At 47.7% G+C, this 27085-nt stretch overlaps 2 protein-coding genes across 2 annotated transcripts in view; one reads left to right on the top strand and one right to left on the bottom strand.

Annotated features, from left to right (window-relative positions):
* LOC146204168 (uncharacterized) overlaps nt 1-12561 on the bottom strand; it is a 130725-nt gene extending 118164 nt beyond the window's left edge. Inside the window, exon 1 of the mRNA XM_084586176.1 lies at nt 12418-12561. Coding sequence (XP_084442302.1) covers nt 12418-12561 — 144 coding nt within the window. The remainder of the gene's footprint in view (nt 1-12417) is intronic.
* A 151-nt stretch (nt 12562-12712) lies between these two features.
* LPCAT (lysophosphatidylcholine acyltransferase) overlaps nt 12713-27085 on the top strand; it is a 102310-nt gene continuing 87937 nt past the window's right edge. The window contains exon 1 of the mRNA XM_084589105.1: nt 12713-12957. Coding sequence (XP_084445231.1) covers nt 12873-12957 — 85 coding nt within the window. The 5' untranslated portion in view covers nt 12713-12872. The remainder of the gene's footprint in view (nt 12958-27085) is intronic.

Raw genomic sequence — 27085 nt, 5'->3', positions numbered from 1 at the left:
CTGAACTACTCTCCAGGCATAAACAAAACTGTTTCTACGCACAAGCGAAGCTTACACTTCAAAATATTCGCCCGCGCGAACTGGTTTCGAAGGCAGCGTCGCTTGGCGCTGTGTAGGCACGCTGCCTTTTTGCCTACACCCCATGTCGCTGCCGATCGCAGCGCCACCTTTGTTTACAAACATGACGCTTTTGTATAAGAAACTCATATGAAGCTATAGATTAATAGTCATACAGTTATTTTTAGCTGTCTATAGAGATGGGAATGGCTCTGGAGCTACAGAGTGCAAGCCATATAATTAGTTTTGGCAAACTAAAGAAACTTGGTTGGTTGATTTGTGGGGTTTAACGTCCCAAAGCGACTCCGGCCAGGAGAGACGCCGTAGTGGGGGACTCCGGAAATTTCGACCACATGGGGTTCTTTAACGCGCACCGACATCGCACAGCACACGGGCTCCTTGCTTTTCGCCTCCATCGAAAAGCGGCCGCCGAAGCCGGAAGGCCGGGGAAAGAGACTGTATGTTCCTAAGTTTATAGTCCAGTAGCAATACAGTTACTTTTAGCTGTCTATAGACATGTAAATTTCTCTAAATCTACAGACTACAAGCCATATAAGTGAATGGCGAAAGAACGGCGCGAAACAAACGAGAACGAATAAACACAACGAAGAAACACGATTTTAGAAAATCAACAGTTGGTAGTCAGCGCCCGTCCGGTGTGTTTGCATGTTTCTTCGTCCTCGTTTGTTTCGCGCTGTTGTTTCGCCATTTATCTATGAACCAACTAGCCGAAGCCAAAGTCTTTATTCCATATAAGTGGTTTTAGCTGAAAAGTATGCTCCTGAAGCTATAGACTATAGTAGTCATACAGTTATCTTTAACTGTCTATAAAGATGTGAATACTGGCCTCTAAAGCTACAGATTGCAAGTCATATAAGCTGTTTTAGCCGGCTATAGGAAATTGTATGCTCCTGGAGCTATATACTAGTAATCATACAGTTATCTTTAGCTGTCTATAGAAATGTAAATGCCTCTAAAACTACAGAATGCAAGACATATAAGCTGTTTTAGCTGGCTATAGAAAAGTGTACGCTCCTCAAGCTATAGACATAGTAGTCATACAGTTACCTTTAGCTGCCGATAGAATCTCAAATCCTCTAAAGGTATAGATGGCAAGCCATAGAAACAGTTTTAGCTAGCTATCAAAAACTTATTTTCCTGACGCTATACACCTGTACTCATACAGCTATCTTTAGCTGCCTAAAGAGATGTAAATGCATTTAAAGCTGCAGACTGCAAGCCATATAAACTGTTTTAGCTGGCTATAGAATATTTATATAGCAAAAGTACAGACCAGCAGTCATACAACCTTCTTTAGCAGCATATAAAGTCGGGAATGCATACATATAAAGGTAAGTATACCGTCTGTTCGAATCCCTCGTGCCACCTAGCCTCCAACTTGACTAAGAGATGTGTGCTATATGTAACGAGAAATCATATGACAGCACACGGAACGATCTGTGACGAATGGTTGCTTTATAATTTTGATATGAATTTCGAGAAGACATACACGAATACACACACATAGGCACACATTTGAAGGTGCGTATATCGCTGGTTCGAACCCCTCTCGCGAGTTGCCCCGAGGTCGACTAGCAGATATATTCTATATGGTACGTATGAAAGCAATCGCAATGCTGTGCGACAAACGGATTGTGTCACAGTCTTGGTGCAACTGGTGGGAGCACTGACACCGCATGGAAGTCGGCCTGCGGTGAGTACCTCCGACCCATGATGGTTTTAGCCGTGGTGAACACTGGCCGATTTTAAATTATTTAGGCCGTCCAAAGAGGCCCCAAGCAAGCTGAGATCGTTCAGCCTGCTCGTTCTAAAAGCAGATATTTTGGTTTTGCAAGAGACTATACATCCATTGTCTTGACCAGATCAACAGCTTCGACAGGACATTTGGTACCAGGTCCTATTGGAGCTGTGGCGCGTCGGGTTCTCGTGGGGTTGGCATTATTTTAATGCAACGATTCCGCGGCTCGATTTTGCGCCCCTCCAGGGATGCCGAGGGCCGCGTTCTGTCTGCGGATCTTGATTCTAGCATTCGTATAGTTAAAGTCTATGCTCCCAACAAAGGTCGTGATCAGGGTGCATTCTTCAAACGCCTTGACCCTCAGTTATAACGTAGGTCCGTCCAAGGTAGTTATAGCTGGCGACTTCAACTGTGTCCTCGACAGGGTGGATCGCCTCTCTCCTCGAGGTATTCCGCCTAAAGAAAGGGATAGGCAGGGGGCGTGGGCACTTAGGGGGCGGGTAGATGAGCTGGATCTGGTAGACGCCTGGAGAGTGCTCCGCTCAAGACAGTCAGGGATGCCTTGGAACGGGAGGCGCCTTCAGAGCAGGCTAGACCGTTTCTATGTCTCTCCGACACTGCTTATGGTATGCACTCATTGTGGCATGTCCCATCTGTGTTGAGTCATCACAGTGTCATCCTTCGCTTCCCTGATGGAACTTTGGTCCTCGCGGGAAGGGAACTTGACGCCTTAATTCGGGGCTTCTATACGACCAGGAATCGTTAAGGAAGTCTCCGTCATTATCAGAAGCTCTCTCAACTCCAATTCAGACTTAGATGGCGCTGGATGGGACAGAATTAAGGCTGAAGTGGGTGACTGTTTCAGGGCGGCGGGAATAAGGTGGGCACGCGAGGAGCAACAGGAGATTAGCATCGTCTCTGACGTCATCCTTCAGCTCTCTAAGCCTCTGTCTATGGGCCGGGAGGTCACCGAAGCACTTGACTCCCAGAGCATCCGGCTCCGGACATTACTCCAACGTCACTGGGATAGTCTTAGGGTTATGGCGCGTACTGAGCGTACTGAAGAGGGAACATTGGTGCAGCAAGTACCTCCTCCGACGCCGCTTAGCGCGCACGGAGACTTTCCTCACCGAATTGGTAGACCCAGTTACGGGTTCCATCGCAAACACGCCGGACACCGTTCTTAAAGCAGCAAGGCAGTTCTATTTCGCTTTCTATCAGGCTCCAGCTCCAAGCACAGCTATCCCCCTTCGAAACACCCTCCAATCCAAGATTGATGCTCGTTGGACTAGTTGGTTAATCATGACTTCAATCCTTTCTTTCTACCTGCGCTGTTATTGAAGTCATGATAAACCCTCCAATCCAGTTCACTTATCAAGGGCTCCTTTGGATGAGATTGAACTTGAAGCAGCGCTTAAGTCCTTCCATAGAAACCGCAGCCAGGTTCGGACAGCGTAACTACCGAGTTTTATGACAAATTCTGGGGGCAGCTCGGGAAGCTTTTCACCGCTCTTGTGTACAGGTTCTTGGGCGAGGGGACGCTTTCAGAAACTCAGAGGGAAGAGCTGATCACTCTCCTCTGTAAGGATGAATCGAGACGCACTGACCTGCGAGCCTGGCGTCCAATCACGCTCTTGAATGTCGACTACAAGCTCATAGCTCCATTCCTTCCAGATATTATAGGTCCTTATCAGGCTTGTTGAGCTCCAGATCGCTCTACCTAACTCCACTGTTTCGCCCTCAGGGACCTTTTTCTTTAAGCCCAGCACAGAAATCTTTCGGGTATTCTCTGCTCATTTGATCAGGAAAACGCATTCGATGTGGTTAGCCATCCATACTTATTTCAAGTCCTGGAGAAAGCTGGTATAGACTCCGATTTCCAGCGCATGGTCAGAGTTCTATATTACAGTTTCAGCGTTCACTGTGTTAGGTCTTACCTCAGAGGCTTTGAACGCGGGCCGTGGAGTTCGGCAGGGATGTCCCCTATCTCCTGCTCTTTATGTGCTCGCGTTTGAACCTCTTTTACAAATAAGGCTCTCTCGGGAAAGTCGGATAGCTCGTTTTCCTTTACCACCAGGTTCTCCGCCAGTTCCCATCTCTGCCTATGCGGAAGACCTAACAATTGTCGTCCCGGATGAGGCTTCTGTCTCCTCCGTTCTGGATGTCATGGAGGTGTACTGTAAGGCGAGTGAGCTGAAGTCAATTGGTCGAAGAGTACCATCCTCTATTTTGGTTGTGCACCATCCAGTCCTAAGCCTGCTCACGGTCTTCCCGTGAAGGCTGAAGTCCTCCTCCTTGGTTTTCACTTCAATCGGGAAGGTCTCTCAGGTAGAAATTGGTCATTGACTCAAGAAAAACATTGAATCTAGGGCAAGAGATTACGAGAAGCTTTTGTGTCCGCTCACGGCTCGGGCCACTATCACACGCGGTTCCTCCTGTATTCGGTGTTGGCCTATGTCGTTGGCATAACACCTCTGTCTGCATGGACGAAGCTCTGCTTAGAGCGGATTCTTTTCCGCTTCTTCTGGGGTGGAGTTCCGGGCAAGGTCAAAAAGCCTGTGGTGAAGCTGCCTAGTGATAAAGGAGGCCTCGGCGTCCCTGACCTGGGCATCGTAGCCTCGGCTTTGCATGCCAGGTGGATTCAAGTGGCTCTGAGTTCGGACATGCCTCTCACTCCAAGCTTCGTATTTTCTGAGCACTCGACTCCGCATCTTCGCCCAGAGCACGTATTCTCACTGCGTGACACGTTCGTACTCTCTATCGTCATTTTACGCCCAGGCAGCCACCTGCCTTGAGCGTCTTCGTAAGGCGGAGGCGGACATTGATGTGGTTTCGGTTCCTCTCAAGAAATTGGTAAGGCTCCTCACTCTAAGTCTTCGTCCTCACCTCCGCCAGTATAACCTTGTTAATATTAGGCCCAGCTGGTGGTACATCACGGCGGACTTTTTGGAAGCAAGCAGAGCATCCTTTTAGAGCGCCAGGGGAGTTCTCCCCATTAAGGCTCCGGCGTTTACACGGAGCAGCTTGCGACCAACTTGTCCGTTTTGTGGTGGTAGAGAGGACACTGTGCACTTGCTTTCGCAGTGTCTTCTTCCTGAAACACTTCTCCGACGTGTAGTTGACCTCTTATAGCTTTAGGGTATTGTGTATCACACTATGGGTATACCTGAATCCGTTGCCAGGCAAAGCCGTTAACCAGTTCGTCCTCCTGCTCGTAGAGTGCACGTACTAAGTATAGGCTGGCACGCTGCGCCGCCGCATACTGCAGCAGGGTTCCCGGCTTCCATGAAGTAACTGCAAATGTGCGGAAGGAGATCTGGTTCCACTTGCAGCGGGAACGTCGCATTCTCGGCGAGCGGAGGTTCTCGGAGATTTGGTGTCGGGCCGTCTATGATTTTTTCGGTTACTGGTGGAGCACTTTCTGTTTCGATATGATTCCATTACAGGGAACGGTCATCCCTGGTGACACCTGTTGTGTGACCGTGAAATCCAACGCCTCGTTGCTTCAATGTCTCGATGACGCCGCAGGCCGTCTTCGCATTTGATGCAGCCCACTCCTGTGGGTGCATCGCGCGGAGGCCCCTTTGTCCGGGTAGGGCCCTCACCTCGAACACAATACCCTCCTTCAGACCGCACTTGGGACTGGGGTGAGGAGAGGCGGCTGTCGGATGTGTTGAAAGGATGATGATGGGCTGATGAGTTATGTGAGACTCTGGGGCACGGCATTTTTGGGTGTCAAGTCCCCTTTTCATTTGACCACGGTAGAGGAAGAGCAGGGTGTATACATCTATAAGCAAAGTATACAACTGTTTTAAAAAGCTTATAGGTGAGCATAGGAAATGCTAACACAGCAATATATAGGACACCAGAAGTCCATAGAATCGGTTACAGACTTGCATAGCAAAAGCTAAAGGCTGCCATAGGAACGGCTATACATATTTGGGCCAAATATCTATTGCCGACCATACAAAGGACTTTCTATAGCCGACCATAGAAAATTTTTGTAAAGGATGTACTATACATGTCCACTGCCTGTGTGCTGCCTCTGCGTGGTAGTAACGAAAAAGGCGGAGATCCGACTCAGCCGGCTGCGCATGCCCCGCGCCTTGCGGGCCAGCAAGGCTGACCTCATGCTTAGTATCCAAACATGAAAGTGCTGATGGCGGCTATCACCATCCGTGTGCAGCAACTTCCCTTTTAACGCCGCCTTTTCCTCACGCTTACCACTCTTTGCTTCCACATCATGCAGGTGCTTAATTTGCTCTCCCGTAGTTCACACACGCACTGATTGACCTTGTAGCCTGTTTTGTGGGAAGGGCAACACTATTTTTGGAAGGGGAAGGGTGTACAGACCTGGGAGATGCTCTTCTGTCTCTGCAGCAGTAATCGATTAATCTTCTGTAATTTTAAGCCACTTTACTGGGGCTGTGCAATCAGCACGGTTTAGATGGAGCAATTGTAATTGTGCAAGACTGCTGGCGAGTGTAGAAATTTGGGGCTTTAATTTTCGACTCAGGAATGGAAGTGTATTGATGTTAGCACGCCACGCAGAGCCCATATAATGGGATGAAGGTTGACTCCCACGAGGCAGCGGCCGGAATTTTCTGTGTGCCCGCAAGGGGCATGGATTGAGACATATGTGGTATTGATTGCGGTACTAAAAACTCAAATGAGTAAAGGTATGATCGAATTCGGCAAACAAGGTTGACAAGCGTTCGTGAAGAGGAACGCAGGACAACAGCCTCCATAACAGTGGTGTTCTCTTGCGCTTGTGATGGCTAAATTGCCTGTGCCGGAACTTGCGATCGGATTTCGTGTGTGTTCCGGGAACCAGCGACCTCTCCACAATTTTGTCCGCTCTTGTCGCCTTTTTCTCCGAAAACCGGATACGAGAAGGGCCGCTGAACACACTGGAATGCGGGGAAGACGCGCTAATGACGGCTACACGTGCGCTGTTGCGGGGATGGCGAGAGTTCCGGGAATGGGAACAAAGGACTCGAGGTGATAAGGAAAGCAACAGAAGGACGGTGGGGCAGAGAGGAACGAGAGCCGCTCTAGAGCGGGTCAACCTAGCCTCGTCTCCCGAGGGACAACTGCCTGAAGATACGAAGACGGCTGGCTAGTCCTGGCGGCGCGCCTATTGAGCTCGCCGTGTACACAGTCACCATCAGCGCTGCCTGCAGCTATGGCCATCATCTCCCACCTCAAGCACCGGATCATCGCAGTGGCGTCCAGACGCAACCTCAAGACCGTCGGATAAAGGAGGCTATGGCGGGGGGCATCCAGCTCTGATTAAATCTGTTACTGACCCTATTTCGTGTGTGATTCCTACTCGCCACCCCGAAAAGAGCCCTATAACCGGGACATCACAATGGTGGTAGCGGTATTTTTGGGTCTGGCATTGAAATGAACGCGAAAGCTGAAGATCCGGTCATGGCGCATGGGTCGAGTGTACTAGCGTTCAGCCATTTGATTCCTATGTTTGATGGTAGCGCACCTGTTCGCGAATTTCTGAATACTGTAGAACAAGTGCTGTGTCTCTGTATGTGTAAGATGGCAGGCGCTGCCGAAGAGTTTGTGTGGCATGATGCAGCGGCCAGGGAGGCGACAACATTTTCCATGTTCAAAGAGGTTATGATCGCGAGGTTTGACACGGAGCCGTGGAGATTGCGCAGTTTAATGATGTGTATACCGACCTATATGATACCGTTTTCAGACCCCCTTTAGAATGTGTATCCGCTGCAATGCTCTGCTAAAGGGAAGAAAGCGTACAAGCATTTTTGTTCATTGTAAACAGTCGCCAGTCGAGCCAGTTGATTCTGTTTTGGCAAATGAATTGATAGGGCCCGCGACTCTAGTGAAGCCAGACGAAAGATACAGCTTCCCGTCCGCCTTGCAAACTTCACTAAAGAGGAAATAATTTTGCCCCGAAATAAGAATATTGCTACGTGTCTGTGCGCTGTGGAGGAACCAAAAGACGAAAAAGTGCTTGCGGTCACAGATCATTGCCAGACATTGAGAGATGATGAGATCACGTCTCTCTTTGATGTGCCTTTCGTACCTGAGGAGGAGTTGGCCCAACTAAAGAAGGTAATTAAAGCATACACTGAAGTGTTTTCTCGAGACTTTTAGCCTACGGCGCAGGTCTGGAAGCCGACGCCTCGCGCGCGTAGCTTGCACCTCACTGTGGCTAAGTTGTGAGGTGAAATATATGCATACAGTCAAGCATGTCGACATAAATTCAGTCACGCGAGCATCCAATGTTACACTTAGCCGGCGTTGTCATGACTCACCGGTTTGGAATAGCTCTGAGAAAAAACCGAAACACATAAGCACGATGCCTTCATGAGTTCTGTAATGCGTCTTTTGCCTCCCTAGAGAGCTCGAAAAAAAGCAAGAAGAAAGCGCTAGCAGCCGAACAACATCAGGAACGAGATGGTTTGGCTACTGTGCGCTAGCAGTTGGAGCAGGAGGTGAAAAAAAAAAAAAGAAGAAGAAAAGATGAATAGAATTGGCTGTTACTGCCCTCTGCCATTATACGAAATTAAAATATTGCCCCCTTCTTACTCATAAAAGAAAATACCGTCACTTTTGCGAGCATGTAACTCTTGACTCGACGATGTGCAGTTTGACTGTGCACCGTGCATGGTTTGTATGTACGCAAAGATGTGCGCGCGCTTAGGGTAATACTAGAAACTCGAATAAACAGCTGATAATCTGGGCGTTGCCTGTCCAGCACTCCGACTAACCAAGTCACTACGGATGATAGATTATTGCGCAAGCCCTCGCTCGTTAGCTCACACTAACAGTTTGAGGGACGCTTTAGCTTCGTCTTTTAGTGAATGACGCAACAGCATTAACGGCTATAGCGCTCACGCCTGCGGCTCCTTTTGCTGACCACCCCGCCGGGGTGGCGCAGTGGTTACGGCGCTCGACTACTAGCTGTGCCCAAGGATGCGGGATCGAATCCCGGCCTCGGCGGCCGCTTTTCCATGAAGGCGGAAAGCAAGGCGCCCGTGTGCTGTGCGATGTCAGTGCACGTTAAAGAACCCCAAGTGGTCGAAATTTCCGGAGTCCTCCACTACGGCGTCTCTCATAGCCTGAGTCGCTTTGGGACGTTAAACCCCACAAACCAAACCAAACCAACCTTTTGCTGACCATCATTCGCGTACAAGCTCTTTGTAACTTAGCTTAATTATTAATCCCTTAAATCTACTATCTCACATACACACTCATCACCATGCAGCCATAAGCTGCGACGTCATGTGAAAGACCAGCCGACATAAATATAAAGCCTCGCTCCAACCAAGCCGTACGAGCGTGCTTGCGTGGCCTGTACAGTGTGGCACGCTGAACATTTTGCTGTATGTTTCCCACTTATATTGATCATGGTGGTATTGAGAAATTGTTTGATTCATTGCAAATTTTAGCATCATGTGGTGTTGATGATACTAACTAGGAGTTCTTGAAGCAAACCAAGATATATTCATCACTTTTTCCGCGGGCTGTAAAATAGTGTGAGTGGCTCCATTGCATAAGTCAGCTAACAAACATTACCCTCTGAATTACCGACCCATTTCGTTAGCAAGCATTCCTCGCTAACTAATGAAATATATTTTGTATTCAAATATTTGTAACTGTCTGGAATCCAATTCTTTTTTTCAGTCCTGCTCAGCAATGGTTTGCGACAAACGCTTTTTTTTTTTTTTTTTTTTTTTTGCGAAACGCAACTTTATTTCACAAATTCTCTGCATGCTACTTTCGACCAAAATTCACAGGCTGATTGCATATTTCTTGATTTCGCCAGAGCATTTGAAAAGGTTAATCACGGAGTACTTATGCTTAAACTTTCTGCTCTAAACCTAGATAATGTTGTTCTAGCCAGGTTGCAAAGTTTTCTTACTAATCGTTCGCGATGCGTTACACTTAATGACTACGATTCTTCCTTAACTGAAGTTACTTCAGGTGTTCCCAAAGGTTCCGTACTGGACCCTCTTCTGTTTCTAATATACATTAATGATTTGCCTAATTGTGTTTCCTATAGAATAAACTTATATGCTGATGATAGTTTTATATATCGCAAAATTAATACCGAAGACGACAAACACTGGCTTCAGACTGACATGTATAACATCACTTTTTGGTGCAATAAATGGCAAATGCAATTAAACCCTCGAAAGTGCGCTTTAAGGAAAGTTTCCTGACAGAATAACTCTCTCTTCATATACCCTGGACAGTTATCCGATTCAATCCGTAACATCCTACCGCTATTTTGGTGTGCTTATATCCCCATCACTAACCTGGAAACCGCACATCGAACTAATACTAGCAGCACTAATTAGAAGTTAGGGTTATTCACGCCGAAACTTGAGCACTGCCCCGCCGTCTTTAAAATTTCTACTTTAAAACCATTGTTCTTCCAAAATTGGAATATGCCGCTCCCATTTGGGACCCTCACCACGCCACCCTTTGCGCTCCATTAGAGCTTGTTCAGAATAACGCAGCTCGCTTTATTATTTATAACTGTAAGCGGACCACCAGTATAAAAGAAATAAAATATAACATTCCTTTATCTTCTCTAGCATATAGCGTAGAAAATTTTTGCGCTTATGCTTTTTGAATGAGCTTTATGACCACCACTCACTGCACACACATCTTATCACTGCACCCATCTGTCGCTCTTTTCCTGTCGATCATCAGCACAAGACTGGGTTTCATTTTTTTTTTTTTTTTTTTTTTTTGCCATACGAATACGTTCTTATATGGTTTTATTTCTAGCACATCAAAAGACTGGAACCACCTTCCAGCAGCCGCCGCTTGCATAACAGATCACGATGATCATCGTCTGTCTCTAATGAGGCTCATTTTATGCAGTGCCACATGTTAGCTATTTTTGTATCGTATATTTTTTTTTTCGGTTTTACGTGTTACCGTTGTGATTTTTAATGTGTAATGTTTTCTTCTCTCTTTGGACGTTTGTATTCTTCTCGAAGGTTAGCTATGGTATACTTGTCGATTCTTATAGGTATATTTTTCGTTTGCTGTATGTTTCCCGACTCCCCTTTATAATGCCTCGAGTTTGACGGCATGGAAAATAAATAAATAAAATATAGGAGCAGCTTGTCTAACTCAGGATCTAAGGGTACTGATGGGGGGTTGGCTCCCATCTCACCCTGATATCTCAAAAGGAGCTGTCCGATTTCGCAGCTCCTTCCAAACTCGGTCTTGTCACATGGTCTCGTGACGTCACACAACCCGCCGACCAATCAGTGCCGGGCAATGTCGCCTGCCAACTACCGACCACCTACCAGGCATGCTCGTGATTTTCCGCACACGACGCCAACTAGAGTGCGACGCCGGGTTTTCTGGAGAACGGGGCCCTTAATGCGACCGCGTTAAAAAGGGCTAACAGCAGCTACAAACAATGTCAGCCTCTACGATAACAAAAAGAAAATGATCTGGCTTTGCACGGACCCACTTAAAAACCCCATCATGTTCTCTTTGAGTACAGAAACTATGATCATTTCTGGTGATTGAAAATCCTAATGCAATTTAGTTGCGCAGCGTCCTTGTTATCCCTTTACAACGAAACTTCTTTCCTTATCCTGCGTAACGTTGCTGGGCCCCCCGTGATGCTGTCTACAAAAGTAAAAATTTAGGGGATACGACAATGTGGCCAGCCGTAAGGTAAGTAAGCATTGTAGGTGAACTCTGCAAATTTTGACCTATACGCACGTATATACGTTATGTGAAGACACTTAGCGATGAATCTAGCTTTAAAGGGAGTAATACTGTTCCGGTTTATCACTCAAATTCTATGCCGCCAGTTACGCGGGGACGTATATAGATATTCATATGCGCGTCCCTCATAACTGATTCGCGTTGGAATGTTAAACTCTACAAACCAAAACAAAAATTCATTCACATAGTAAAAAAAAAATAAGCACAAATAAAGCAAGGAGACGATGAAAACATGAAACGTGGCAGAGATTATATACCGCTCAGGAGCATCAAACGACTATAGACAGAGCGCGATGAGCATTGAGAGAGAAACGAAACTTGTGTGCGAGATAAGAATTGCAGGACCATGCTTTATTAAAGAAAAAACAATAGTGCAGAAGGACTTATTTCGTGCTCGCCACTGCTAAAAAGCGCGCTCAGCAGTGACGGTCGCCATGGAAACGAGAAACTTTGCGACCAACAACAAGCCGTGCTCGTTCGTGGCACCACCGGAGAGTGAATTCAGATGTTTCCACGAGAACGCACAAATACTTCAGTGGTCGCCTTCGCCTAGAAGCGGGGTTGGTTCCAAATATATACACTATGTATCGCACGACGCTTTTGCGCGAAAGTGTGGTGCAAAATGGACACAATTTAGCGGCGCTCTCAGTGCTTTGCACATAGTTTTTGAGGAGTTGCGAACAGTGCCTTCCTGTTGGAAAATTGGAAAGTGTCACTTGCCTTTTTTTTTTTTTTTTACTTTAATAACGCAGCACGCAAGAAGGATCGTTCAAGGAAGGGCGCCAAATCTGGCTAAAATAGCAGCTTATGCGAATATAGTTTTCTCTAGCCAAAGTGCGGTTAATAAATTCTGTACGCACCTCAAGGGCGATTACTAACCACCCGTCCGGCTTTCGGCGCCTTGCGAGGCGGACTTTGCCTCCGAACGGCAGGGCTTCAGCGCCTTCATTTTCCTTGGAGACGTTCCGCTTCCCCTGCTTGGACCTGCGCCTCGCTCCTGTCATGCTGACTTCACCACGCGACCACGCCGTTAGGCAGCGCCGACAATCTGCCTGGCGGCGGCGCGGCGAGATGGCGCCACCGGCGCTCAGCGGCAAATCGAAAATGGCGGCTGGTGGCGTAGCGGCAGTAGCTGCGCGAAGTTGTGGATAAGCAGTCGCTGATCTTCCTCATAGTAACCTTGTCCTAGAAGAGCGGCGGCGCCTACCTCTCGCGCGTGTGAAGCTCCATCGCATCTCGTCTTGCGGCGGTGCTGCGGCTGCGGCGTCGGCACCTGTTCAGAAAATCCAAGCGTGAACGCAGTCTCGCTAGCATCATGAACGAAGCTGACAGCCCGGCGGCCAAGCGTCCCATCTTCGACGCTGCCAGATTTCCCCTGGGGGACGCCAAGATTTTGCCAGGTCAGTGGCCACGAGTACGGAGAGGAAGAACGGCGGATTGCTGAATGCGTTATGCGCACTTTTTTTTTTTTTCTTTGCGATTGGTGCTGGGGTCAGTGCCGCCGTTGTGACTGATTTTTCGAGAAAGAAGTTACTTTTCGAGCGGTGCGACTGTGAAATTCCCACGGCGCTGTCACTGTCACCGGTACACATTTGGCAGCTTGTTGCGTGCCCGCTGTCGAAGTTGGCCGCGGCCACGTAATGGGAGTGACCGGGTCGAAGCTTGCATTTTAGACGGAGAGATGGGTTTTTTTTTGCGGGTACCTGAACGATCGAAGCGGATGAGTGTTGACGCCGTGGCACGCATTCGTGATTGAGAGCCTGTATCGCACACACCACGGTGCGTTATGAACGAAACAATTAATCGGTGTGAGTTTTTAGAAATTGGCGTTAACTCGAAGCTGTCAGTTTAGAATAATGCTGATTGGAGTGTTTATTCGTGTATACGTTTATCCTGTGCAACCGCTTCCACCTATGTTCGGCAAACAGAAACTGAGCGTAATGATAGAAATATTCACGAGGATTAGGGTACCTTAGTAATGAAAATAGAAGGATATTGAATTGGAATACGCACTGAAAAGTTGGGAATAAAACTCTTGCGCGCTGAAACTCCAGTATCTTAATTTCGCATTTTACATGCGTACAGCCAAACTCAATGGTGTTATCCTAGCCAGTAGTTTTTGCAGACTCCTGCCTTGTGTACTGTATCTCTTGTTCATGACATCGCGTTTGGGGCCGTTCATCTAATCCGCAATGGAGCGAAAAAAAGAAAAAAACAAAAACGAGAGGCTGTTTCCAGCTGCAAATCAACACACCGATTTTTTTTTTTTTTAGTTTTTGTCATTTAATTATGAATGAGTAATTGAGAGGACCGAATTAAGCCAGCGTAGATTTTTATCGGACGTTTTTTGAATGCACGTATACATAACAGCCAAATCTTTATGCTGCTCTGAAAGCAAAACAATGAACTGATGCGATATCTGATTTGCAGCCCGTGCTAGGGCTTGTCTGCCAATATCATTGGAGGTGGTTGTTTACGCTGACATGAGTTCAGGATTATTAATTATGCTTTCAGAATTTATAAAACCCAGACGGTCATCAATACGCGAAAGCAATTTCTGCACATGGGCTATGCTGTGGTGCACGCGGCCAGGGGGGATAATTTTCGCAATTAATGACCCACTTAACTAAAATCAGTTGAATAACGTTTCATTTTCATTGTATTGCAGTTAGCATGCATGCTTGCATCGGAGAATTATATGTGGTTACATTCCTAGACTATGCCTTTCGAGTCCAAATTTGGAGATTACGCATGCGAGACGGTGACGATTGGCGCAAACCTCCTCCCTGGTCTGACTCATCTGTATCGCATAGGGTTTCGCCTGCTAACGGCGTAGAGCAATAGGTGACGCTGATAAGTCTACCATCACTCTCGCCTATCGAAGTCGGAAGAAGCGCTATGCGTCGCAGCTGCGTCACACCGAGGAGGAGTTGCGCGCCGAATGCAACCGCTTTGAATGCGTGATTACGTACTGTCTTTGCCAAAAGTAACCAGGCTGCATGGTTTGCTTCTCGCTTGTATTCTATAGTCAACATGAAATCCATTGAGGACAGGAATTTAGCTTCAGAAGGGGTACGAATTCTCTACTACCATACTGAGAAGCGGAGCACGCAGCCTGGTTACTTTTGGCAAATACGGTACACATGTAGTTGGAAATTTGGAGCCGAATATTATGCACTTCGTACGGTCGCGGACAGAAGAATATGGACCACGCTAAGTTTTCTGACGCCTTACCTAACGTAACGGACGTTTGAGGTATGTGCTCGTAATATATACTTTTGCCGTTGCGCGCTAAAGGCGGCAGACATTTTTATTCCCGTACGCGACGCTACAGCAGAGTAGGAGTGCGGAAGCGTGGTCCCTGTAATTCTATCCGCGACTACATGCTGCGGGAATCCTGTTAAACGGCACAATTTTGAAATACGACTGGCTTTAAGTTTGCGATATAAACACGCTCGCCAGCTGCAGCGACTGAAATGCCTAATAATAAATTTAATTTGATTAGGCTGATTTATCCTAACGCTACCGACCTCGTCGCAACGAAGCCTCATTGCAGTACTCACCTCTATTCATTCGCTAGATCCTGATTAGATCATCATGCAATCAGAACGTCAGCATCTTACATTTCCGATTAAATCTCAGGAACGTAAATCGTCGCCGTCTTCTTGATAGCACCCCTCAGGGTTTTCTCGCTGGCACCACCACCGAGCTGCCGCGAGCGAGCGAAGTTTTCATTTACAAACTTTGTACCAATGCAGCTTACGCCCTCCACGTTCATCACAAATGGATCATGCCCCACCTCCCACGGTCATCATTGCTGATCTCACATGCCTGCAGATTACTGATATGAATTGTAACCCAGACCTGTTTCACCTAATATGGCACTGCTTTTTCTTCGGTCAATTCAGGGGCGGCCTGGCTATCATAATACACCCAAAAACGCCATCGTCTTTAAACAGCTTCTTCCTTAGGCCTCCACAGTATGAAAGATGACTTAGCTGCCGAAGGGCATAGACGATGTGGCTTTATAAGAGGAGTGTAAGGCGGTGCTTCCACCCCCCCGGGCTATTACTACTGTTTTTCCGACGTGTATGCCTCTACGTCTCGAAATTAAACTATTGCATTACTCAATGGTCCCTCTTGTTCCCCATCCCTCCAACTACGTCCACAGGCCTCCCTGTACCAGTAAACGTTTATTCACTCATTTGATTAGGAAATTGACGACGACATGTACCTTTCTTTGTGGCCTTGTGGTCGCTTAGTAGTTCTTCGTTGTCGAAAATTACACTGTTCGCTAGTTTCTTTTATTTCTATGTCACCCCAGTTTCATGCAACTGCCAGCCCCTTTTGTGCACTACAGGCAATTTTTTACTTTGCAATTACTTAATCCGCTAATTATGTTAATTTTTCTAATTTAATAAATATCGACTTTAGACCATAAATGTGAATGGGAAAATTGGAGAGCGCCTTCAGAAACCCTCATTCCAGTAATTGCGATAACGAAAGCATCACGCATGTCTTTTTTTTTTTTTCCGGGCTCAGAAGAAACCCGCGAAATACAAATAAAACCACGTGACTAGTCCATGCGCGCGCCACGATTGTGGTGCTCTCAGACGTGGTTTGAGTGAACAAAAATCAGCTGCGGCCGTGTCTCCTCGGCTCCATTAAAGCGGCAGGCCGATATGCCTGCGATGGCTTCTTCGCCCGCGTCAGATAGCCGGCGTGCACGTAGCGGTGTAAGTAGCAGCGAACGCGGCGAGCCGACACCACCGAGATTCTAACGAGGCCTTTGCATCACCTTCTCTCTCATCAGCGAACATCACAACAAGCAGATGAGCGACAAGGTATCAGCCGCTATATCTGCGCGTACAGGCTTGGATAAAGGGCGAGATGACATCATGTGACTCGACTCAGATTCGCGCTCGCACCTTCATTTGCTGGTACTTTATCGCCATCCGCCTGTCATTACGTAGGCTGCTGGGGTGCGCTGGCCTTTCCAAGATATCAGTGGCGACGGGCGAGCTTGAGCTGGCTCCAACCATTCCCAACATTTCAGCCTGCCGCTGCAATGGGACCATCGAGTCACGGGCACAGCTGATTTCGTTCGCTCAAACCTCGACTGAGAGCACCACAATCGTGGCGCTCAAATGCGCTAGCCACGTGGTATTATTTGTATTTCGCGGGCTTTCTTTTTAGCCTGGAAAAAAAGATACACGTGAGACTTTCTTTATTGCAAATAATGGAATGGTGGTTTCTGAAGGTGCGCTACAACTTTCCAATTCACATTTTTGGTCTAAGGTGAATATTTAGTAAGTTAGAAAAATTAACGTAATTAACTAATTAAGTAATTGCAAAACAAAAAATTGCCTGTGGTGCACAAGAAGGCTAGCAGTTGTATGCAACTGGTTTCACTGACCTACCTGAAATATATTTTGTAACCCTTGGTTCAAGTTAGCTGGGACACCCGATATATATATATATATATATATATATATATATATATATATATATATATATATGGTGGTCGTAAAGAGGTGGTCGTAAATTTCGCCTCCCTCATTTCAGGCTGAAATCTGCATACTTTTCAGATGACGTTTGCAGTGGCGCCTGCTTACAAGAAATTAGATGCGCTGTGTACCGAATACGCTAAACTGCCCAACAGCAATCAGACCGTTAGGTTAGGCTGGGTTTAGGGTATTCACAAAAGCAATCCGTTGTGGGCCGAAGCGCCGTCCGCGCATGCACCTTTCCGAGAGCCGGCAAGGGCACACTAAGTCCCTGCGTAATCAGATCACGGTAGCGGAAAGCGCTATGCTATGCGGAAAGCTACCTTTCGAGATGGGACCGCTTTCATTCCCTCCGGTGGTAGCGTCCGCTCGGGCAAGGCGACTTTTAAACTTCCTCCTCGCTCTTAATCTCGACCCAAACCTTTGTCGCACTTGTCGTAATCTTTTCTTTAGGTGCAAGTCTCGTGGTCGTGCAGATGCACAACAATTTGTCTGGCCGCAAGTGCTTCGCCTCTGGAGGGTTAAGAAATCAGTCAGCGCTATGAATAGTTTACGAGTTCCGTTTTGTTAATGCCAGTATCTGTGTGCGAGAGAATTTTTTTTCTTGCATAAATTCATGTAACATATATATCTTAATTGCCTCTGTATCTGACGTCGCGCCTCTTTTTCTCTTCTATTCAGGACCACGGGAGCTAAGCGCTTACCCACTAGTGTGGGATGTTCGTAGTTTCACGTGATGGTTTCGGGGTAGTCGGCTCTGAAACCTGGTTTCATTCTTGGTCAAGGCGATGAGGAATCCTCGAATAAACAGCTGTGCTCTGTAGAACAGTTCGTTGTACAGGCTCTTTCGTGATGGCTATACGATCATTAAAGTGTGGCGTCGATTTTTGTCTTTTGATTCTGCTGGAACTTTGGAGGGATTCTGTCGCGCTTTCAGCTTTCGTTCTCACCCAGGGCGAAGGGAGCTATATATACCCTTGCCGATGGGCTTTCGCTAGACAGTCAGGTTTGCTGTGCCGTTCGGTATACGACGGCCTATCACACTGTAGTCGGTTGTGGGCCCCTCACAATGCTAGTGTTTATTGCTGTCCAATACAAAATCCGCGGTCCGAGCCACGCGTGCGCAGCCTTTATATGCACTCAAGCCGATCAGCTTCGTCGAAATGGTTGTGGCTTGGGGGCAAGCGCATTTAACGGCGTTGTTTGACGACTGGGTAGCAGCCATCAAAGCGACGCCCGTGCGCGGCAATTTGGGCACTCAGCACGCGCCCCATTTTTTTCTTCGCGCATCCGCTGACCTGCCTCGGATGACGCGCGAGGTCACCTGCCAGACTCGTCCGGTTCACTGGCGCTCCTGCGTGGAGAGCCCCTTTCTTTTTCCTTTTGTCAGCCTTCTAGTTTGGAAGTCTCTTCTTCGCGCGCTGGGAGAACGGTTTGTGCACCGTTTGAAGGTCGCGAGTGCCGAATGTGTAACGGCCCTTTCCTCGTCTCTGGGAGAAGCGGCAGCGTCTAGCACGCCTACCGTGTTTTCCGGCGGGCAAGCTCCTCTATCATCGTCCTCCCGCCCACCAGGCCTCGTCATACGCGCGCGCAATGCACACTCGCCAACTGCAGGACACGAGCACAGCGTTGCGTGCTAGGTCGAAATCAAGCTACGGCTCTTGAAACGTGCGCGGCCTCCTGATTCGAAACGGCAGCTCATCTTCTCTGACCCCCCCCCCCCCCCCCCCCCCCCCCTTTACGAATACCGACCGATAATGGTCGTCTCATGCATGGTGCGAGTCTGGTTTCGCGTCGCTATGTGCCTGAGCTTTTCTTTGCTCGTGTCAGAGGGGGTTCAAGATCTCCGTGCTTGGTCAGGGGCTTGCTTCGGTGAAATCAAAGAAGGCAAACGCACATTTCGATTTCCTGGGACAGGTCCGATGCTGACAGCAGCCACTATCGTGTTCCGTTTGCCCTAGAACTTAGGATCGTAGCTGCTATAACGCTATAACTATAAGGCGACCATGTCCGGGATACCCTCGTGATGGCGCGGGAAGCCCGCTAAGTCGACGACGACTGTGTTTCTGTGCCGGAATGGAAGGCGCTGCCCTGTGGCACTATACGACCTCGATTCGGCGGCGCCTTGCCCCTTCCGCGTGCGAGCACAGCACCGCGGCGTCATCTAGTCAAGTCTGCCCTTGATAAGTGCTTTCTTGTTTCGAGATCTCTGCTGGCGCACTGCGTGCACGGAAATTGTGCGAGGCTTCGGCCTCGTGCCTTTAGCCGTGGCTGAAGCAGTCTTGGTAGACGTTTTAAAGTGGCGTACGTCCGCAACCAATGGCGGCCGTTAATAATGCGGGCATAATATATTATATCTGACTGAGCGGAGTGTTCTAGAAGATTCACGGGCAGACTGGGCGCGGATGATCAAGAGAGTCAAAAGGGAAAGCGACTGCATTGAAACTCCGGAGTGTGCTAAGAACCCCTTGCTTTTATATTCGCGCTTATCTCCGACGTGGAAGAGAGTGCATGTCGTTACGAAAGAAGAAAACAAGAAGAAGTGATTTTCTTCTGCCGACAAGCCCTTGGTCTGCTTCTTTCTCTGACGTAATTAATGTCACGCATGCTCACTGCGATATTTGTTGGTTTCTTTTTCTTACTCTTCCGTTGCGGAATCTGGGACTCCGACCTCTGCACCATGTAGCTTCTTTTTCTTTTTTTTTTCTTTTTTTTTTTTTATAAAAAGCAGTTCCTGCATTGCGGAAGGTCCGTGTCCGCCCAAACCATTCTCTCAAGTTATTTGCTCAAGTTATTTGCATAATAATGTTAGAATGACTCTTGGCGTATGCAGCCGAGAGATTGGCGGGGCCTTCGGCGATGAGCGTACCGCTGCGCTCTACAATTTTCTTTTTCAGCGCATTTTATGGCCACTGCTTTCCGTAAACTGCGCCACACGGAGTCTTTTCCGCCATTAATGGATGATTGTTTTGGATGGGCTGCTAAACGGGGCACATTGACGGGTTTTAAGAGCAACTCTTCTAATGCCTCTCTGTGCAGCCCAAATAATAATAATAATAATAATAATAATAATAATAATAATAATAATAATAATAATAATAATAATAATAATAATAATATGCCGCTGTTGTCTTTCTGCTGCTTTCCGCTTTCTCGCTCGTCCTTACTAGACACTCGGTACTCAAAGCCTGACGTCCCCCCCCCCTTTTTTTTGTGTGTCTTGTTAGTGTTTGCTTCTCCTTGGTGCGCTGATCGCGCGACTTTCTTTCTCGATTTATTCAGCTCGACGTGTGGGAATAGACTTCGGTAGATAGAAGCAAAAATATGTTTACGGAAGTGAAAGCGGAAGCCCTGCGCGCTTATTTGTTCTTGGTTTTATTGTGTATGCTGACTTCCCAAATAATGAACCTTAATTTCCCTGTTGCGAAACTTCGCGTGCTGCGGAGGCAGCGATTGTGGAATTGTTTTACTACCGAAGTGTAAGCGGAGTGAGTAGCGGCCAGGCAGGTCCGTTTGGCGCGAGCTGAATCAATGAACTTGGAGGGCCGACGAGACGACCACCTCGATGCTATCTCGGCCACCCGCGTGGCGCTGTCAGCAACAGTGTGCCTTTTGCTCTCGAAGTCAATAATTACCGCGCCGGCTTTCCCGTTTCCGTTCCGTTTTTTTTTCTTTTTTTTTTTTTAATGTGTGCTGCGTACGTTTTCGAAACGGTTTCGGGCTGTCTAGCTTTTGTCCTCTTCTTTTTTTTTTTTTTTTTTTTTTTTAGAGTAATTTGTATCGTTTGTATAGCAGAGCAAATGCCAGCAGTGATGGATCAAATTGCACAGCGAAGTTAACGAGCCACTTAGGCTTTAAAATGGTGCGCAGGGCTGAGTGACATTGCTTTCGCTGTATGGATCTATTTATCCTTTTAGCAGAATGTAACCGGGCGCATCGATGTGGAATGGAAGCGGCGAGGATTATTAAGCTGAACGAACGCTGAAGTGATGTCAGCAGTTGAAGTATACGTAGAAAAGTTGGAAGAGTTCTGCAGGGGTCTGTATTGACTGAATGCCGGACTGTGGGTTATGCAATGTGTAGCCGTACTTATGGATGCGATACATAATCCAGGTTCCAAGAGACTGTGGTGTGCGGATGTTTTAGGTTATCCATTATATAATTGTTGCAAAAGGCATTCACTGTATCGTTTTATTTCTTTTTTTTTTTTTTTTATCCTTCAAGGGTCTCGACAAGTTCTATTCTTGCACGGGCACGCCTATAAATCATTCTCTGTGAGACCGTGAAATTTTACGTGGAGTTAAGCGGGTGCCGAATAGGGAGGGAAGGGGAGAGGGGGGGGGGATGAGCAGAACGTTTCGACATGGTCTAGAAAAGAAATTAAGTTGAGTGTGATGGAACGAACTAAAGTCTAAGTTGCGTATGTACTGTTTCTGTTGCGGATACGGAAAGCATTGTCTGTGGAGAGGTTGACGTCAAGTGTAACTGTTTATGCAGTCCTCGTAAATCACTGTAAACGTCTTACTGGGTTCAGTGGTCTGCGTTCGGTATTCAGCATGCGATTGTTACTTTGTTTAAATTATATAAAATGATTGCCCCAAGCTGTTTTCATTGATATTCATGGGCGCCGCAAACATCGTTGATAGGCTACATTTGATGGGGACACCAGATAACGATATATCAACGGTTAGTGCGTCTTGAAGGTGCATTTTACATCTGCGTTCTTCTTCAGTTGCACTTTTGCGATTGAGGGTGTAACACAAATGAAGATCACTGAAAATATTGCTTGATACAAGCGTGATTAGCACAACGCACAATTCCAACGCACGCAGGTGCACATCTGAACGGATTTAACAGAATTTAAAGTGTTCACTTATTTTTGTCTTCAAGTGTTCTTACATATATAATTTATGCAGCTATAGCAGTCTTAACACGTATTTCTCATGGTCGTCTCGTTCGCAGCTAGTCGTGCGGGGAAGGAAGAGAGAAGTAGGAGGAAAAGGGGCGGATCAGTGACTTGACAACAGCTGTGACGAGCGTCTGCATCATGCCTACGTATGCAGTCCTCAGTGGTTCTTGGCGGCTGGCTTAGACCTTTGTCTTTAGTTTTGTTTGTTTTATTTCATTCTTATTTCCCGGTCCCTGTGCTCGCATTGCTTCTTCGTCGTCGTTTCCCTTTTCTCATGTGAATATGCGCCGACTGGCTCAGCAAGCCGCCTTTCTTTGCGTTCAGGTAGTAAAAGTGGGCTTGTACTAAAGTGTAATTATCCTAAAAGGGATCCTCGCATCGTATTTGCTAAATATCCGCCTAGAAGAGAGGGGTCTTTGTGGATTCTTTCTTGTCCGGTTCAGCGAACCATTCAGCGGTGACCCTCAATTTGTGGTACAATATTTTCACCTTGATCGTTAGGGTTTAGTGCGTGGTGACTCGCTTCGTCATCTGATCGAAATGAAAGATGTCTTAGAATATGTCCCTATCCTCTCTTCCAAGAGCCCACCTCACTTCTGTCCTACCCCCAGCCCCAATGACGATGCCACTGCTTCCGCTATCGGTGCATTAGTCGCTGGATGGTTTATAGAACGTTGACGAAGGTTCGCGGCACCTACAGCGCACTGGTTGCACATACAAGCTGGATCGAGCGCTTATTGCGGCTGTTTCCATTATTGATGGAACATCTCAAGGGTACGCGCTTCGCAAGGCAAACGTAAAGGTCTCCAAAGGAGCATGCTGTCGGCGTCGACAGCAGCCGCTATACCATTGTTCTATACGAAGGCACTGACAGAGACTAGCGCTACGATGGCGAATGTATATAGTACATTGCCGCTGGTGGAAGCTGCGCAGAAAAGAGGTGGACTCATGGGAAAGAGGATATTAAAGCACTCTGGTTTTAACGGGACATTTTTTTTTTTTTTGAAATTCCTCTCTTGACAAACGGAGTTGCAGCATAGGAGGCGGAACTTGCCACACGAAATGACTGATTAGGTTTTAGACCATGTTTTCGGATGCCGTTACGGTTGCTGGGCGGTTGCGCCGTCATGCGCAGATGCTCACTCGTTGGCAATAGATACGATTGTTTGAACTATTGATGTCCATTTATGTCACCTAGGTAGTTGCGCAGGTGGCGTTTTCTAATGTGTGCAAGTGTGGTTAGGTGCTGGTATTAGTTCCTGCAAGTGCCTGCAACGACATCTTGACGAATTCATTAGGTAGAGTACTGCACGCCACATGCAGAGATCATGGGTTCGGATTTCACAGGTGACAGAGATTTTTTCTTGGTTTTTGTAAATTGACTTCCTGTTTGACACGTTTGTGATATTATTTCCTACATCCATTGAAAAATATATATATATAAAAGTGGTATTCCTTATGCTTTATTCGTTGAAGTTATTTTCCACCTCTTTTCTATGCCTTCTTTGATCGGTCATTTTCTGTTCTATGTGGACCACATGTTATTCACATTGGTGCAGCGCTGGGCAGGGTAGAACCATACGTTTAGATGTGGTGCAGTCAGGTCGTGGCGCTTTGATTTCGACTACACAAATGGATTTCTGGAAATCATTCATGGAAAAATACCCGCCAAGCTGAGACATTTCCAATGACACCGGTGAGAAGCATGCGGTACAGCCTTACTGACAGTAGCTTTCTTTTGTGTGCCGACACACCTTGCATTCTTCGCCGCGCGACATCCACGTCCCACATCTGCAGGTCGGTTGTGAACAATGCACGCAGAGGAACATGAGACGGCTATCATTTTCGTAACGGAGCCGGACCGTCGCGCGCTCCTTGCGACGTGATGCCTTCTATTCCTGCGTGCTTAGTGGGACGAAAAATCGATCTCTTTCATGTACAGGAGCAGGCGAACGTCTTTAATGTCACACTTCTACTTCCCCGTAATCGAATGTACACTCTGAGCGCTCATCGTGCATTCAGAAACCGGCGGCTTGATCTGGCTCTTGCCGGTGCATCGGCTGACTAGACTATAGGAATGACTTTGAATCACTTCACGTGGTGCCGCTTTCTGCAGTCTTTTTATTGCCTTTCTTTCACCCGTTCTTTGAACTTGTTCTTGATCAAGCATAAATCTGTCCCCATGTACCTCGATCACATAACATATCGCAGTAGCGCAATAATCTTCTAAAAGAAAGCCCCGTATGTACGGCAGAAATGGTTTTTACGCTTACGCGTGTATGTAGGAGTCCGTTTTCTACCCTCAGCCTCCGTCATGTTTTCGCTACAGGAGCCTGTGTAAGCAACGTTTTTGTGAACAATTTGCCCCGTAGAAAGAAAACCGCGTAGTAGTGCCCCCCCCCCCCCCCCCCCCCCCCCCCCCCCGCAGAGACGAGCCCGGCCTGGACGGCGGGCGAGCTCCGTCGCGATTATAGAAGCGCGTAGCCGGGGCTTCCTCTGTTAGAGACAGCCGCGGCCTTAGGCGGCTGCCCTGGTCGATTGACGGCGCGGCCCCGTTCGTTCTGTTTCGGGGCCCGGCGCCAGCAGCGGCCGTCGGGCTTCCGGCTAAAGCCTGGACAGCTTCAGCTGCTGTTTGCTGTCGGTACTGTCATACTTGTTGCGTTTATGGAGCGTTTTGAGGAGTTTCTCGGGAGGCCGAACTGGGTTCGTGTAAGTCTTTGGCAGCACCCGGCCCGCCAAATGTAATGCTGTAACTTGTCTTCAGTCCGTAATCTCTGTGAATTGGGATGAACGGCGTCTGAGGGCCCTCGGCGTTGTGTGTGGCAGTGAAACATTCACGTTCACCTGTTCGCCCGCAAGAATGTTATTCTTGCAAGTTATGCGCCATCACAACATCCATGTAAGCTACCGAGAGGGTGCGTCGAAAGTCGTGTGATCCGGGTGCGGCGACAGTTGGTATGTACCATGCTAACCAACCAGGTTGGATAACCCTATTCAGGTTGTTCCATCGAAGCCCACCGATATTACTTAAAATTATTGGTTATTTGAGATATGGAAATAGGGTTCTGCACCATGGTGACATCTGTGGTGGAGGACGTCAGGAAACAGGGGCCCCGTGTTGTCTAGATAGTAAGCCAGTTGACCTTAGTAGTTGTTTTTAACTATTGCGATATGCTGCCTCGTTGCAGTTATATATTTGTAACCGGCTATTAGTAATAGATGTATCATTCGTAAGAAAACGCTATCAGCACGCGTCACACGGAGGCGCACGTGTCACGTGACCTTCTATATCCCACCAGGGCTGGAAGGCTGTGCAGCGCTGCTGGGGAGCCCTCCAGGTACACTATACTCATACATATTCATACTGTACACTGGTGGACCTCTGTAGCTGTGCGCGCGGTTTTCAACTGGCTGACGCGCTGCAGGGTGGCTTGGTTTCGTTTTAGGGTCTGACGTACCAAAGAGACTCCGGCAATGAACGACGCCTTAATGGAGGTCTTAGGAAATTTTGACCGCCTGGGTTCTTTTACGTGCACTGACATCGCACAGCACATGGGCTTGTTTTTAACCCCCATCGAAAAGCGGTCACCGCGGCCGGGATTTGATCCCGCGGCCTTGGGTTCAGCAGTCGAGCGCCCTAAACCACTGAGCCACCCCGGCGGGGCGCGCCTCGGGATGTCCGGGTTTCTTTGGACCGCAACGCCGAGTTTGATCGCGTTTACTGACGATTGTTACCGCTGTTTCTAACGGCCAGCTGCGAATCTACATTTACAACCAGGCGGCCGATTGCAGAAGACGCCTGTTTCTGACGGCCGCCGTGGACCACTGGTGCTGCCATTGACGCAAAAGATACCTCGAACAACCTGTTTTTGATGGCTTCGCTGGGAGCGCTTTGCATACAGAATCAGCGTCGCTAAAATCAGTGCCTACTTGTCCGCCAGGCAGTAGAGGCGTCTATTTTGTAGCTCTTCTCATCATGCATTCATGCGTGCGTGGCATATATCGGCGTTTACTCCTCTCTTCTTTTAATGCCTCTTTCCCAGCCCTTTGTGTCGATTGCGAAAAAAGAGTCACTGAATACCGGGCAGGCGTCTCGCATCTGTGTACGCATTTGGTGAGTGGCTTGCCAATTCTCTTTTGTGCCGCGTGCAGGCTTGTCTCGTTTGTTTTGATGGCGGCCCCTTCGATCGGCGGGAGAAAATGCGCAAATTCAGGTGAGGAATACGCCGCCTAACGATTGCGGGGACTCTATTAACGTGCCTCCTCAGACTGTTGAGGATCTCCGAGATACTCGCCTCTGTCTGCGCTTAGTGACAGGATAAAATGAGAACGTATACGATTACTGCCGCGAACTTTCCGCGCTTTCTGGAAGAAAATATGAAATATGCCGCGTCGTGTCGATCCTTCACAGCAAAGCTATGTGCTTAGAACGCGTAGGGCCGCCGGAGAAGGTGACAAGCCATCTCCGCTTCAGCGCGAGGACACCCCGTGACGTCACGTCCCATCAGCAGCTCAGTGACGTAGAAATTAGCATCGGTGTTGCCTGTGCGTTTGCACGAGCGCGCATTCAGTAGGGCACGTAGCAAATTTTTCTGGTTGGATGACAGTGAACAAAAAAATAAGGGGGGGGGGGGGGGGGGGGCTACGAGGCAGAGAACGGATATGAGCGATGGTACATACCTTTATATAAATATATATACACACACACACGGAGTTAAAAGTACTTGGTTGGTAACAGTAATTATTTCGACTCGACGTTTCGACCAGAAGCTGACCTTCATCAGGCGTGAGAATGTAAATGATTCGGGTAGGTTCTAAAGCCATAGAGTTTCTTACTCTTACCTAGAGGGAAAGCTGTGCTGCCATCTATGGAAGTTTACATGGAGTTTCCATACGACCAGTTCAGCCACCATGAGCGTTCAAAGCATCATGGGCCGGAGAGCTACCGAGTGCAGAACTACAACTTTTGGCCAAACTAATGCAAAGATAAACGTTGTTCTACCGTAAATAATGTCCTAACATTCAATAATGTGACTATAAATTGCAAAAAGAGAGAGAACCAGCATGTCAGTGTGATATTTATCCAATATAAGCGATGGCTCTTTCTCCTAT

The sequence above is a fragment of the Amblyomma maculatum genome, chromosome 1 (assembly GCF_055883805.1).
Source record: "Amblyomma maculatum isolate TAMU_Amacu chromosome 1, ASM5588380v1, whole genome shotgun sequence".
Classification (NCBI taxonomy): Eukaryota; Metazoa; Arthropoda; class Arachnida; order Ixodida; family Ixodidae; genus Amblyomma; species Amblyomma maculatum.
The sequence above is the reverse complement of the archived record's forward strand: the minus strand, read 5'-3'. Positions and strand labels throughout refer to the sequence as shown.